The 16751-nt window shown below is 35.8% G+C and overlaps 1 protein-coding gene across 1 annotated transcript in view; it reads left to right on the forward strand.

The window, feature by feature from the left end:
- Window positions 1-16751, forward strand: part of SYN2 (synapsin II) — a gene marked incomplete at both ends in the record, with an annotated part of 196575 nt that overhangs the window by 132333 nt on the left and 47491 nt on the right. Inside the window, one exon of the mRNA XM_082321718.1 lies at window positions 14590-14652. Coding sequence (XP_082177844.1) covers window positions 14590-14652 — 63 coding nt within the window. The remainder of the gene's footprint in view (window positions 1-14589; window positions 14653-16751) is intronic.

A 16751-nucleotide genomic window follows, 5' to 3' on the forward strand; every position in this document is an offset into this window, starting at 1 on the left:
TTATGGCCCTGACACTAACTCCTAACTCCGCCTTCCTTTAAGGAAAAAGCACATCATTGGTGAAAGTTATTGTACCAGAAGAGAGGTTACCTTAGTAAGCATTGCAATGTTGCTGTTATGAGTCAGTAGAACTATTAATAATCAAAAGCCTTTACAAAAACATCTTTTACAAGCATCTGAAGCTGATTTTATGATCTTTAGCAGAAGAAAGGTTTTATCTTTCTCTAGTAAATTTCCTTCCAGTTTGAATTTAAAAACTAGTTCTGCTACCTTCTCTATTTTGGTCCAGTAAACAAAGCTGTCCTTTTTTAAGCTCTGTTTTCATTTGCAGTCCCTGATCTTCCCCTGCACTTCTGTGCATTTTCTTGAAATGACGTCCCTGTTTGCAGGCTGGACAGAACTTCATTCATGAAAAGGCAATGTTTCAATGCTCTGTTTGTGAGCCTTGAACAATTGGTAGTTACAAGAAATAATGAATTAAAAATAAAAGCTGCGATAAAAGGCATTTTTTATTATTTCATCATAGATTTAATTTAAAATAACGAGGAAAAAATATACCAGTGGTGTATGTTGGAGGCACAGCTCTTTCTCTGCATTCCTTATTAATGTAAGCCCTAATCAACACAGATCTGTATCTGTATATTCTGGCTCATGTTATACATGGAACACAGACATAAACACAAGAGTTTGGAAATCTTTTTCAACTTCAGATCTTTTGTTGCTGTAGCAATCTGGATTTGTGTAATGTGTATACACTCTCTTTTTATAAAGAAGTTGTTTCATGAGGGAGCAACATAAGGTTTGATTAGAAAGTAATAAAATACATATATAGACTGACATGCAGGACAGAACTGCTTAATGGATTGCATATTTTGTCACTTGACGAGTCAAGCTTAGGAATTGAAAATTCATTAACATAATTTGAACCATTTCAATCCAGACTCATGAAAATGTATTTTCTTGAGGTTTAGATGTACATAAAGTAGCTTGTTACCTTTATACAGATGTGCACATGTTTCACAGCACCACATTTATTTAATTTTTGAACAGTAAGAGGTCAACTTTACAACTATTAGTGCTCTGCTTCTTCTTTTTTTTCCTCCCATCTCCCCCAGGAAAAAACTCAATCTGTTTAAAAAAAAAAAAAAAACCACAAATATTCAGAATTATTAGAATTGGGTCTCATTTTCAGATTGTAGATCTACTTCAAAACTGAGCCAGGAATGTTGTACACTAGGTCCTGATTTAGTTCAAGCAGACATACTTTGATTTTTATTTTTTCAGTCTGAAGTTTTGGCTTCAAATCATAAGGTTGGATCCCAGTCCAGGACAAACACCTGAAAATAATTTAGACCTGTTAACATCTCTGTTCTTACCTGGAGAAAACTTAGTTCTTTCAGGAACCTTTTCATGTGAGTGAAAAGATAAAAAAGATGTGATGCTGAAACCTTACACAGGAAGTTGAAGCTACAAGAAGGCCACAAAAAAAAACCCCAAGCAGGTATTTTAATGGCCTCTGTGGCCAGTAGTTCTAGGACTATTGATTTTCAAGTCTCACTTAGGGCAGTAGGATTGGAGAGTGATGAAGGAGTTGAGAGGCATTGGTTGGTTTCCAGATGACATCGCATGGTTGCTGCTATAGATGAGCTAAATAGACCAATTTGATTCCTGTTTCAGTAAAATTCAAATAATAAAGAAATATGCTGGGCAAACTGTCTTCTCTAACATCGAGCATGCAGGTCTACCTATTCGATGGTTAACTAAGGCACATTTTGCCTAAGATTGTCCAGAATAGCACATCAGACTATGCTCTGCACGTCTTAAAGACCTTTATATCTAGTGCGAACTAATTGTATAATAAAACTAAAAATATAATGCTCATAACAAAATTTTAAAATAATTTTGTGAAAAGTTAAAAATTAATTCACAACTATCTTGTAGACATAGTTGAGAATTAAATACTTACATTCAACTGAATGTATAGAAGCATAAACATGCTAAAACTAAATCTCATATTGTAATTGGATAAATGCCATAAAAACACATTTTAATTATGGTCTTACATAGAATTGCCTGCAGCTACCCTTGAAATAATTTTTAAGAGTCTTCCAAAGCCATGTGGACATAGGTGGAATATTTAAAGCACTTAGAGGAGCAAATGGCCATAAGAGAGGTTCTTACTTAAGAAATATATTCACCATAGGTCTCTCTAGACCCAGTCAGCATTGGAAGGGATAGGCTTGAAACATGCTATGCGCAAAAAGACCTTTCAGTGGTAATGTGGATTTTAGTGAAACTTGTGGCGAGAAGGTTTCTCAACACTAACATGAAACAACTGGTCACAACAACAGCAGGAAAAGCAGTCCCAGGGTGCATGGACTTATTCAAAGCTGGGACTTAAAACTGGCTGTTCTGCTTCCCATGCAAGTCTAACTGATGAGCAGTTCTTTGGTAGGTGTTATCTCTCATTTCTTCATGACAACATTGATACAATCTTATCATTAAAATGTAAAAGGCCAACAATTTTTGAAACCTCAGCAGAACTCTATTTTCTTCACTCTGAGACAGTAAGTTTTGTGAAGTTACTAACAGTTTAGACAAAGACATATTTACATCATAGCATTTGAAAGGGATTTTAATAAGTCTGGAAATCTCTGTACTCAGGAACACGCTCTCACAAATGCAAGCAAATGCATTTTTAGTCTGTTTATCAGAGGAGGCAAATATTACCTGTAGCTTCTACTGACGTCAGTACAGTGATCGAGTACCTGTTACCTCTGAACAGTGTCGGTAAGCATGAGGTCTTAGCTTGAAGCTGTGTTGTCCTTTTTTATGTTGTATAGTGTTAGTATTTTTAATTGTATTAGGAAAATCACTTTTAGAGTTTAAAAGAAACCCTAGGCTCAGCACCCATTCTTTATTACAGCTAGATCTTGACCTTGTAAAATACCAAGATTATTCCCAAAAGACACAGAAATATTCCTTGACTAACTTTTAAGCAAAATAATCTTCTATCTTAAATAATAGTAGAGAAATTATAGGCAACATTTTATAAATATAAGCAGATTGAAGCAAAAGAAACACTTGGTCTTTTTACTATTTGTATGAATGGACTAACAGTACAGGGCTTCTTTCACTACACTGTATGTTATGATGTCAATTTTCCTTTAGTTTGATAAGTAAGCCATGATATCATTGCAAATTATGTCATAATACTGGTCAAGCTAGTGCCCACTCCTTGGTTATATTCTGATACAGCTAACACTTGCTAATAAGAAACAGAAAAGTTCATTTATCAAGGGATATAGTCACTGATTCCTTCAATTCATTATTGACACAGTAGAAAAAACACTTGGCACTTTCTCATTTCTGTCTAGCTAAGTAAGTCTAGTGGTGAACAACTAATTTCTGTTTTCTAGTAATGCAAGACAATAAAAAGGATTGGGCATAATCCACTCTATGTGTTGATGTGTGCGATACGGAAACAAGGCAGGAAGCCTGACTACAGTCAAATTTATGATCAGCTTCATTTCTTCTCAATGGGAATTCTAATTTTGCACAGGACTTCTAATTCTGGAGGGGCTTTTTGTACTGTAGGTTGTCATGACCCTTGTTAATTTTTACTCTGAAGCATTAGCGTCTACTAACAGCATTCTGGTCATTAATTGCCATCATTGTTTCTTTCTCTTCTAACAGCCCCCAGAGACCTACATTAAAAACACTAGGTCTCCTTCTGTTGGATGCCATACATGCAGAGTCCCATGGAGTGAGCTACTGCTTGCCCTGAACTGCAGAGCAAACTCACACTGACTTTATGATATTTTCATCTTTTCCCTGGGAGTTCTGGGGGCAAAAGGTGATGAATGAGGTGCATCACCCTTAGAGCTGACATGGGGAGAGGCAGCACTGCCAAATCACCGCCGCTCCATGCTTCTTTCCTGCCCTTCCTCACTGTATCTGCTCTTTCCTCTCACCTGTCAACCCTTGCAGCATCGCAGGTCTGCAGGATTATCTGCCAATACCACTACCTTCGTCTGACCTGCACTGGTACATTATCTCCTAGCACTGCTGTCTCACCTCTGTATTCCATTTTTCATAAGAGGCAGCACTGTGCATTCAGTTTATAGATTCCTGAGTAGCAATCATGAGTATTTCTCTGGCAGGCTTGAGTTTGATACTTTGAGTTATGTCAAGGAACACTGAACTGTGTTGCACAGGGGTTGTCCATGCAGCTTTTTCAAAGGCTCTTTAATTATAATGGGGAAACCTTGCTGTCCCGTCCAGCTGTCAAGCAGTTTGAATCTACACAGTGTCTTTTGGTTGGACTGCCTGCTCTGTACATTAGCTTCTGGCAGTCTACAGACTATAATTTTTTATCTATATCAATCTTGTTCTCTCTCCATTGTGGCAAATGAATCTTATTTTAGAATGATAGCAGGCAGGATTCTCCACGGTAATATTTTATCTCTTGCCTTCTTGATGCTTTGCTAGAGTTCTTTTCTCCCTAGTTCTCATTTAGCATTGCATTTATTTTTCCTTAAAACTACTTTCAGTTTAACTGATACAGGCACGGTACACATCCTGTACAAAAACTGTACAATCATGTAGAACATTCAAAATTAGAATAGTATTTCACAAAATAGATGAGCTTTCATGGATTTTCAATTCCAGTGCCTCCATATGCACTATAGCCTGCTTCAAAAGGGAGGGTATTTATAGCTGTCACTTCCTAAATACTGCAGTAAAAAAAGCCCATACAGTTTATAGTCACAGCAATTTGGGTAATTTTTTTATAAGGTGGCAAAATGCTACTTGGTTTTAGAGGTAGTAGTTTGCTAAATAGTTGGTAGAATGATTGGAATGGAATGAAACACTGACATGCCAGAATCAAAATATAACTTGTCTCTGCAAAGATTTTTTCTTCTCCAGAATTTCTACTAGAGATCTGTGGGAAGTACTCTTTTTGATTCAATGCCATTATACTTAATGTTTGCCTTGTTAATGACAATTTCTGTTTTCATGCTGTATGGGTGTTGAAAACAAGATTTTTCTACCGTCAGGTCACTTCTGTGTTGATTTAGATCACTATTCTTTTTTAATTGAAAAACAGTTGTGGGGACAAAGGTAGTTTAGATTGATTTCCTGGTTCAGATTTACTTGATAGTGTCACTTTATACACTAAGATCATGTCAAAATTTGTGTTGATTTCAGTGAGCACCAAGAGAATTGGTTTCTTAAGATCCAGTCTTATGAGGCGGTGTTAATGGCAAGTGAAGGAACTGTGTACAAGGGGTGCTCAGAATACCCAATTTTGCATCAACTCCCATTAGTTTCAGTGGGAATTGAGGTGACCTAGCATTTCCCTGGGACCGATCTGTATTGCACTTATTTAGTTCATAAGCTATTTTAACCCTCTGTTTTGAATAAAGAAATCACAATTAAGGTGCATTTCCCTCTCTTTGGTTACCTGGCACACTAATCAAATTAAAGCTCTACTCTTTTTATCCACTTGAGCTTTTAGATTTCTCTAATGCCCATATTTCTAAAAAGATAATACAAAGCATATCAGATTCTCCTTTGGCTTGCTGCTTGGGTAAATGGGGTATAAAACGTTACTCCCTACAGTCAGAATTTTACACCTAGTTTTTTCTGTCAAGGTACAAGGCAGTGGAAAATCTGGCTCGACATCTCTGAATTGTTCTTTGTGTTTGTTGAGAATAAGAGCTGTTTAAGCGTGATGCTTCTGCTTTTCTTAATTAAGAGAGGAATATGTTGAGCTACCCCTGCTGGTGATGGAGAGCTTCTGCATGGTGGAGCCCTGACTGTCTTGAGATTGTGTTTTCTTAAAACCAAATAGACCAGAGAAAGCACTTCTTCAGCTTGTTTATTGATTTAGGACTCTTCCTGCCTGTTTCTGGGAAAGAAAAAATGAATAAAAGGCCACCTTCATTATTTCACTTTTAATTTCCTTTCTCCAAAGTAAGCAGAGCAAAATTAGATTTAGTCTGATGCATATTCCACAAATAAATTACATGGAACTAGAGTGGTTAAATGAACTTTGCTTGGGGATTATTGGAAAGATAAATATTTAAACACTGAACTTGAGGTAAGTCATGTTTATGCAACACTTGGGGTTTTTTTGTGGCTACTCCCCCCCCCCCCCTTTTTTTTTTTTCCTATTGTGGCTTTTCTAGTCAACTCAACCATGAGGACATTAAAGCCAGGGTGAACACTACCTTCAAAAAACTGTTTTCTGTATTGTTGCCAGCAGAGGGCTTTTTTTTCTTTTTTAGCAGACGATCTTTTCCTAGTTTTATTTTTATATACAGCTTTGTTTATATTTTACATTTTACCTTAGTGAGAAGAATTCAAAGTAAATTATATCTCTCAGAAATAAAATAGCTTATATTATGTAACTCTAAGCATTGTTCAAAAATACTTAAATCGCAGAAGAACTTATAAACCTTTGAGCACTTTAGTGTATGAAGCTTAAATTTTAAGGATTTATTTTAAATTAACAGACTTACAGTGAAGAAATCACAGGATGACACTCGAGTAAACCAGACTTATAAACTTCAGAAAATTTCTGAAATAGGACAGGATAGGTATTATTTCCATTACATATGGAAAAATACAAACAGTGATACAGATGAAGACTGTGCTGGTTGACTATATAGCCATCTACTGGTTAGCTAAATAACCTTCACTTCAGAATATAGAAGATGATAATGGTGCCTGTAGGTATTGTGTAAGTGTATCAAACTAGCATACTTCTTTCTACAGTAAAAAGCATGATAAGCAGATTTATTAAATCTTTAGGTGGCCAGATATTAAAGATTAATACAATAAAATGATACTTATCTTTGTAAGCTCATACTACAGAGCATCTTCAACTTTAAAACATTGATGCAGATGAAATGTTTCCAAGCGATGATAATAATTACCCTTGCTATTGTGACGTCAATAAGAGAATCATTAAAGTAACTGGCTTTTTAGATTTTCATGCTCATCTAATTAGAAGTGTTTCTAACTGTAAGTCAGCTTTATTGTTATCAGATAACTTGCATGCATGAAATTTATAGTCTCTAGAGTATGCTGGTCAGAAATTAAACAACTGAAATATCCATAATTGTCAGAATTTAGCAAACAAACAGCATTTCATTTTCAAACTTGAACCTAGTTAAGAGTATATGGGCTTCATAGCTAGATAAAATAAAAAATTGAAGTATTTTTAGTGACTAGTCATGGTGTTTTTATACAGAGATCTCTGGGTAGTGTTACCATCTATAAAAATGTCCTACAGTGCCAACAATCAACAGGTTTCCTCGGTGTATATAAACGGGGATGGTGTTCATTTTAGTCACTGGACCTAACATGACCGGGTGTATGCAGTTCTGTGATTTCAAAGTTGATGTTTAATCAGACAATTCCTTCAGAAATTATTGTGGCAAAACTATGTCACATCCTGCAACTAACTTAGACTCCATTCAGGGGAAAAAAAAAAAAAAAAAAAGTAGGATTTCTGACCAAGAGCCATAGGTTTGGCTCAAGTTTAGAAAAGAATAAACTGACACGGCAGAAATATGTCTGTAAGAAGGGGATGTCAAATCTCTGATCACTACACAAATCCTAAAGAGTGAACCTACATTCACCAGACTGAATAGGGTGACCCTGATAAGGGTGCTGCCAGCTGCCTCTAGTTACAATGTGCGTTTTGTTTCTTTGTAAAACACAAGTTAAGTTTATTTTGTCAGGTTCACTGGAAGGACATGACTCTTGTTGATATGTTCAAGTAACAGGATTTTTTTTCCTGCTGCTGCTCCTACACTGGAAGTACATGCACAGTACACAAATTTCAGTTTAAAGGAAATCAAAGCGAAGAATTCAGGAAGGAGAGAAGTATTAAGTACTTCTTAGTAAGAAATACTAAGGCCGACTACTGATTCTGCTTTTTATTTTTCATTAAAGTGCATTGAAAATACAGGTAGAAGTATAGTTTAAAAATAGTGCGGGTCTTCATGAGCACATTAGCAGATAAGTATTGATGAGCTTTATAAATTTGTTAATTACCTGCTCAGAGGTCAGAGTTGCAGCATCTATTTCAAAATCGTCCTTTCCACAGAGCAGTTTTTGTATCGTTCATTGGTTTGGGTTTTTGTTGGTTTGTTTTCTTTTTTAAATTTCATGCCCAGCTGTAGGTTCTTAGTTCTTCTGCACATACCACCTGGCAGTTCCAAAATGGTGATTTCAACAAAACAAGCATCCTAGGCTTGGTAACAATTGGCCTGCCATATATTGCAGACCAATGCATATACCCGGGTGTGCTCAGAGATGCTAATGAATACTTTTACAAACACTCTACGTTTGGCTAACAAATGAAGTCTTCCAGAAGAATATGGATTCCTTCCTTTTCTCAACGAGAAAAAAAAATCCTCTACCAATTTTCAAGAGAAGAGGAAGGAAGAAACTATGTTTTATCTTTAACTGTTTTTTTCTTAATGTTTGGCTGGGAGGGCATGCTTATTTTGTAAACATGAAATATGTTCTGAACAAAACCAGTTTAGCTATTTACTACTGTGCATCTCCAAATCAGAGGTCAGGAGCTCTCAAACCTATTTGTGTTCATGAAGTCTTCTGGAACCCATGTTTTTAAGTGTTATCTGATGTGTCAACAGCAATTCTTACAGTACTTGCTTCCTTTGTTTCAGCACCTGTATGATTTCATCAGTGTCTTTTTTAACTGTTTTAATTTGGCAAATTTTTGTTACTTTCCAGCAAAAGCAAAGATCAGTAATTGCAGTGGTTTTGATTGAATTTTCCACATTTCCCTGTTCATTCAGTGTCATTATTAATATGTAGGATCAGAATAGAAGTTGGGCCAGCCCTAACTCTTTTATGAAAACAACATATGCAATATATTGAAAATATCTTGACATTTCAGAAGAGCAGTACAGTAGTATTTTGCAGATTTCAGGCATTTAAAATAGGTTCTGACCAGTAACTAATGAATCTTTGAACCTAATCTGTGTTTGAATCCAATTTGCAAATCATCCTAGCAACATGGAAAAGGAATGTTTGATGTAGTAAGTTACAGCAACAGAAGAGTAAAAATCCACAGCATTTCAAGCCTTAATGAGGATGATTTGACAACTTACTGCTCCCTACACCAGCAGTTTCAAAAAGCTTTGTGGTCTCAAGCTCGCCAACCCAACAGATGTCATGACCTGATTCTGAGAGACTTGATGACATGAGAAACGTGTTTCTGTGATATATTTCAAAATGATTTGCTGTGAATGCATGCGTGCCTTAATTAGTGTTTATTCAGCAACTTCAGAATATTGGGTCAAATTTCTCCCTGGATTTAGTAATTCTGTCAGTATAACTCCTGTTTGAGATAGTTCTTTGTCTCTTTGTAAATATAAATAGTTTCATTGCAACTATAATTGCTTTGCTAGTTGCCTGTAAGTAGTATGGGAAAAAAGAGCAAATGGAAAATTGGAAATATAATGTGTGTCATGAGTTCCTACTGTACTGTCTTTGCTCTTATTGAACTAATATGAACAGTTCCGGTGAAAAATGAATGGTGAATCCGCAACTGTGAGCGATGTTGAGGGGCTGCTGTCTGTATTCTTATCGGTTATTTAAAGGAATTAAAGAATATTACAGTTGCTGCAAGTGGTTTGAAAGTATGAGTCTTGTACATTGGCCTCCAGTGTACCAATGGAGACTGTGGAGTCCAGATCTCACAGCATTTTGAAGGTCTACCAGTGAAGCTCAAGTTTGAGCCAGTTTGTCAGCTGCTGTATTCCCATTGCAAGTATATGGCTGAAAAATCAAATCCACTCATTTCTGAAAAATCGCTCTTGTGAGGACTAGACCAATTAATTTCAAATGTGTTCATCTAAAAAATCATATTAGGCCTGTTACAGAATCAATTTTAGTGACATTCATACAACACCATTGAAAGAATTATTTTCAACTGGACTGCCTTGAAAAAAATAAAATAAATGGTAGTTATGTAAAGAAAAAGTGATAGTAAAGAGTTAAGTGGCATGCAAATCAGCTCTTGAATGAAAAATACTAACATATAGTTATTTGGATAGGGGATAGATAGACATGTTATTAAAAACATGAAGATTTTTCAGACGGGATATTACAGTCACATTTTAAACCCATATATACTGTTGTATTTCCATTACGGATTTAATCACTTCTAATATTTAATCCCTCATTCTCCTCTGTCCTTGAACCCTTCCACAGTGCAGTTAACCAAGACAGGGTTAGACTTCTAACACTTAGACAAGTGCCCAGTCTGCCAAGAGATTTTAAAGTATTACTGCTATACTCATTAAGACTGACGTCAAACATGAATGAACTCCCAGTTTGAAGGTGCCCTGTGGTAACAACCATTAGATTTGTCTGGTCATTAAGTATGTAAATTTAATTCATGCTATTAGTATATGACAGAAACCATTGGAACCTGTAATTTCAGTAAAGCAGCTTCCATGCTATATATTTCTCAGTTTGAAACTTAGGAATCTAGACTTCTGTTATCCAGATTTTAAAAGGATTCTGCTTCAAAAGATTTTTTTACTACTGTCTTTTTTTTTTTTTACTACTGTCTTACCACAGAAATGAAAGTGTATAGACTGAATCTGTCTTTGTAGTTTTTAGGAGCTGATAAAATATTTTAATACTCAGTGATGTTATTTTGATTAGTGGTATCGTATTAGCAAATATCAGTAATGTATCTCAGCTGTTTTGTATATGGATTCCTACAAAGAGCCATGACAGTTCTTCCAGTTGCTACTGATATTTATTACCAATCCAATCATATTCATATATAACTATGGAAAATTGTATTGCACACTTGACAGGTATTCTGTTTTCTCTCTAATTAATAATTTTAGTTTATTGCATTGTTATTCAAGTTATAATAGAAGCCCTGTTTATCCTAATTTATTTTTTTTTAATTTTTTATTCAGATGTATTTCATGTATATTATATGTATGTGTAAGGGTTCATGCAGTGTAGTCCGTTTCCATCTCTTATACATATGAACTTGCCAAATTTCTTAATGTAATTTCTGTTGTCGGTCTTTTCTGATTTTTTTCCCTCAGTTTTTAATTGTCACAGTAGAATTTATACTTCTGAATTTAAGAAAACCTTTGAAAAATACGCAATATTTTTGTAAAATGGCCTTTCCCCCCCATCAATACCTTTCAAAGAAAACACGCAATGAGTCCCATTAGTATCAGCTCTATTTAAAGTGGATTCATTGGTACACACTAGGTCTTCTTTCAAGGTATCTCTCTACCACGTAACTGTAACATAAATTAAAAGGAAATCCATTGGAGCGGGTAAGTTTTCGGTGTTACTGTCACAATTGTATCATACATAACGTTTACCCAAATGTATGAAAAGTCTTGAGACTGCCTGTTCTCTTAAGACAGAAATTAACATAAAAGAGCAGCCTGGGAAAAGGTGGGGGGAGGACTCAAATCAAGTTTTCTATAATTTCAATAAGAAATTTCAGGTTTTGTTATCGCTTGACAGAACAGTACCATGCACAACTGAAAAGCAGTTAGTGGTAGGGAAGTGACTGCATGATGGCACATTTCTACTCCCTGTGTACAAAGGGAAAACTGTGGGAATAAAGGAAATGCTGTTCAAAAACCAAAATAACTGCAACTTCATCAGCCCTGTATTCATGGGCCTTTCACAGTGATAGATACAAACAAGAGAAGTGCTGGGGTAGTGTAATATTTGTCTGCCTTCCATGCTACCTGTTTTTCTTCTGTCTGATGTTTGAAATGCAGTATTCAGCGCTGTTTTTCCACCTCTTCCCTTTGTCTGTGCTGGGATGTGGTATACCACATGAAATCCTGATATTGGACTCCAGAGCAAAATGAACTCTATTGCCTTAAATGATGTTAGTGCATTTTTCTGAGGGAGAAAGCAGAGTTCCTTTTTTTTTTGTTTTATTTGAGTTAGTGTTTGTTCCTGTGGCCCACAGAGGATTCCACAGCTTTGGAATCATGGGAAGATACATGGTCCTCTTAATTACAGGAGTGCCATTTGTATTGCTATAGTTAGAGGCCTACCAGCATTTCCATTACAAACCCCGGTTCAGTGGTTTATAGTTCAGTCATAAAAATGTGGTGCTGCTCTTATGAATCTTGAGTCAGGCAATGATTTGTTCCCCCTCCTCCCCAGAAAAAATCTGGAAAAAAAAAGTGGCTTATTTTAAAATATGAAAGCAATAAATATGTGACTAGGTGTTGACTATACAGGAATTTGCATTCCTACAGTTCAGCAAGAAATTTATTTTTAAATTGCAGTATAGGTGACCTTTACTGTATAATGCTTTTGCAATTGCTTTTGGCTATTTTGAAACTAATCAGTTTTTTCATGCTTATGTGCCTTAACTTAAATTCGTTAGATTGAAACAGATCTGTAAAAGGCAATTCAATGTATTTTGGATTTAAAGACCAACTCTTGAAATGGTTCCTAAACAACAGCTAAATAAAAGACTTTCAAAGTATTCATAGTTGTCGATTCCTACAGTGTTAGTTTAAATACCCAGGAGTTCTGCAAAAAATACATGTTGCCTTTACACAGGCACTGAACTGTGGCAGCTATAGTTAGAAGTGTAATATAAAGCACTAAGAGAGGGGTTTCAGAATGGTCTGCTTGCCTGTGGTGGTAATCCTTGATTTCAAATCTCAAGGATGCCTTGGCAGAAGATTTGTATATGGCATCTTTACTTAACTAATGGAATAATTTAACTAGGATTGCAGTAAATTTTTTGTAACTGCAAGTCTTTATGTCAAATCTGGTTTTCTCCTGAAAAGACATCACTTTGGGTTTGATGCAGAAATCAGTGAAAAACTTCCATGGCCTGTGTTGCGTAGATGAGAACTGTAGGACCCTGTGGTTTCATCGGGCTTTGAAAACTGATACATTAAAGGAGTAGATCCAAAGATTCCTCCCTTTTCTTCTGATCAGGCAGAGCAGAAACTGAGATTCTATCAGAAAACAAGCAACTTGGTTTTGTTTGCTTAGGTGTTCTTTTTATGTTTTAAAAAAAGAAGTCAGAACAAAACAATATTGCATCAGTATTCATTTTAGGAATGTCCATTAAGAAAGGGAAAAAAAAAGAAAGAGATTCAGGTATTGTACCAGGAATCTGACAGTGAGTAGTATAGAATATGTACCTTGCAGTGAATGCCCGCTTGTTCGTGTGCAGATTTGGCTTTCAGTTAAAGTATTTTTAAATCAGGCATCCTTAAAAGCATATTGAAAATAAATGTTCAAAATATACGAAAACCATATGTGAATTTTGATTAGCTCTATAACCCTACAAATAGGTTTGGATGTTACCAAAAGGAAAGTGACTTTCCTATTCTGTATCTCTTGATCTTAATGTCAATATTTGCAATCCCATGCCATTTTCCATTTAAATATCTGTTTGTGTTCGTGTGTTTCTGTGCAAAGTTGTGGAAAGCACAGTGAGATGTGTGAACTCGATTTAACCTCTTGACAATCCTTTCTAAGTATTTGGAAAATAAATTTCTCATAAAATCTCTAAGAATTCTTAGTTTATTTTCTAAAGCATCAACTTTGCCTTTGATTGTATTTACTCTGTTAAAATTTGGTACTAACTGAAGGTTTCAGACCCCATAACACTTACTGTCCTGCTGCTGCCCATTCTAAGTATGTGTTGAGGGTGTTCAGTTTTTTGTTTCTAGTTATAATCCTGTTCTACTAAGTATTTGTATTTATGCTTGGTGGATAGAGGTTCAATATAGGTACATTTTAGGTGGAAGAAGAAGAGAAGGAAGTGACAGCTGTACCTATGACTGGGAGATCTAAAAATTCTTCAGATGCATGATGGAAAACAACCTGGTTATTCACAGAACTTTCTGAGAGACAGAACCATTATCATTTGATTGAATAAAGCATATTAGTATGCCTTTGCATATTTTATTTCCTAATCAATGGCTGAATTATTACTTGAATTCTATGCAGAAGCTGGAGCCTTCTCTAGAGAACTTGGATATTCTGTAACAGAAGCTAGGATCTGCCTTTAAAGAAAATTTTTTTGGTGAATTAGACTTCATTGCTTTCATAAGTGGTCACAAAAGGAATTTACAGCCTTGCTAAATAATGGAAATCAAGGGGAAAAGGAAAAAGGTGATTAATTTGACATCATTAATGATTATAACCTTGGAGAGTGTGAGTTTATGGGTCAGAAAACACAGTAGCAAAACATAGAATAGGAAACAGCAGAAATTCAGTTTAAAGAGTGAAGTCGAAAGAAAGACATACAATAAAGTTAAGATAGAAGTACACCAATTGTATGTATTGGGAATAACATAGCAGTCAGAAAACATATACAGTAATTCATCAGAACACATAGTCTTACATAGATGAATAAGATGTTTGAATAACCACATGGCAAGAACATCTTTGGCTGCATTATGGTCATGTTTTGGCTGCATGTGGTCAATTTTCATAAATGATGTAGCTTAATAATTTAACTCGCAGTTGCTCTCTCTAATATGTCTTTTTTGTTTTCCCCCTTAGCTAACAATGCCAACATTTCCCGTTGTTGTGAAGATTGGACATGCTCATTCAGGCATGGGCAAGGTGCAGATGCTACTTATCGCATGCTAGGAGGCCGGGTGTTTGTCTAAAATAATATGCATGTTCTTTTGTTTCCTGGGTATTTTAACTTTTCACTGTCCAAATTCTCTCAGATCCCTGCCCTTTCAAATCTCTGCTTGTATGTTATTTAAGAAAGCACCTCTCTTTAGGAAAATATTAAAACGCATAATATATTTTCACATTGATGCCTATATAGGACGTTCTTTGAACCATGCTGAGATGCTTTCTTGAAGCAGAACCTTATTTATTAATTTAGTTGACTGCAATGAAACTATTTTAGGGTCAAGGTCTGTTTGCACAATCCAACTTTTTGGACCTGGGAATATAGGAAGGTTTTGCCTTGGTTCTTTATTAGTTTCAGTTTGATACTGAACTTTTCTTCATTTCCTGTCTTAATGTATTCTCTGTGATTGTTTCATACCACTATATAACTGCTGCTTTCTTTCTCCAAAGTAATTGCATTTCAGTGGTGAGTACAGTTGTTTTGATATCGCTTATCTCACAATGATGGCTCAATTGGATATGATTTAAATCCTGCTTTCATTGATATCAGTGAAAATTTCTAGTCATTACAGATTAACCACTTTCTCTCACTGAAAACATTTCAGTGCTTTAAGTGCTTTACATTTTAAAACAAATCATCAGAGAATAGTTACGTTTATCATCTTGAATTTCCAAAAGCTCAATGAACGTAATATTTGCCACTAACAATAGAAACAGAAAATTAATTTAATTGTATTTTATTCAGTAATTATGCAAGTTGTACTGTATGTTATGTTCTTTTGCCTATGACTCTTTTACTTTATTTCTTACTTAGTAAGTTAGTGGAAATCTGGCAGCCTATGTAATTGAGAGCAGAATTAACCACTAATTACTTAAACTGCAGTTTCTGTGGATTGCATATGTGAAGTATTAGAATGTTTATACTGTACTTTCAATATTCACCACTTGTTTATAGAAAAGGGAAATAATGCACAGAAATGTTCAGTATATCAAATGTCTAGAAATAAATCTAGAATTTTTTAGCTATAAAATATTTTAAATCCTTAAAGATTAAATGCCAGTCTTTTGTAGTGAAATGCTTACTGTCAGAGTCCAAATAAAGGTTCTCCTCGTACCCCAGTCCTCCCTAAAGGCATTGCTAGGAGTAGTGTTTCCATTGGTTGTAATTAGACTCTCATATGCAATTAAGTTTTCAGAAACTAAGTTGAAACCAGGCATTGTGTCCGGTTTTATGGCCCTCAAACGGCAAATTACTCTCTATTGTTCTCCATATGAGAGTTGAGAGCAAATACTTAGGCCTTATGACTTCTTTTAGCTTCACCAGACCCCATTTAATACACAAGTCCCATCTCACTGCTGTGGCCCTCTGGCCCACAGGTTCCCTTTTAAGTACCAGGTGACAATGGAAGCAAACAAGACGCTGGGCTTGCAAACAGTTGCAAACTCTCCTAATATTAGATAACATGAGAAATACTAATCCCTGCCTCCTTTCCTCACCATTCTGAAATGTACTTTGGGTCAGTGTGTTGGAGTTCTAGCTTCCCTCTCCCATTTTCTAATAGCCCTAAGACTTCTGAGTCCCTTTTTCTCCCCACTTCAGCCAGCTTCCTTTAAGTCAAGCATAGAGACGTGCCCCCCCTGTCCAAAAGTAATGCCTCTGTCCTCCATCTGTCCTCTAAAGTCTCCTTCTCCCCCTCCCCCAGATCAATATTCCCCACCATTCACCATCTTAGCACAATGTTTCACAACTAGGAAATCCTACTCCTAGAAAGCCTGACTCCTTGCAGAGAAGTGGGAAGAATGAGAAAAACTGGTTCTGCTGTCTTGAGCCAACCCTCTGTGCTCCGTGTGAATGCACACTCATCAGGATATCATGACCCTTCATCTGCTGCCCCGGGAGATACATGATGTGATAGTACATGGTGGGCTGCATATACAGGCAGTTACATGAGCAATTTACAGAATCAACAAGAATTCTGTATAAATTAGTGTTGCATATTATCACACCTTGAAAAATTCTAAAACATGCAGATCTAAAATTAATAATCACCACTTAAAAAAAAGTTGAAAATCAAAAT

Source organism: Platalea leucorodia (genome assembly GCF_965183815.1).
Source record: "Platalea leucorodia genome assembly, chromosome: 9".
In the NCBI taxonomy this organism is placed as follows: Eukaryota; Metazoa; Chordata; class Aves; order Pelecaniformes; family Threskiornithidae; genus Platalea; species Platalea leucorodia.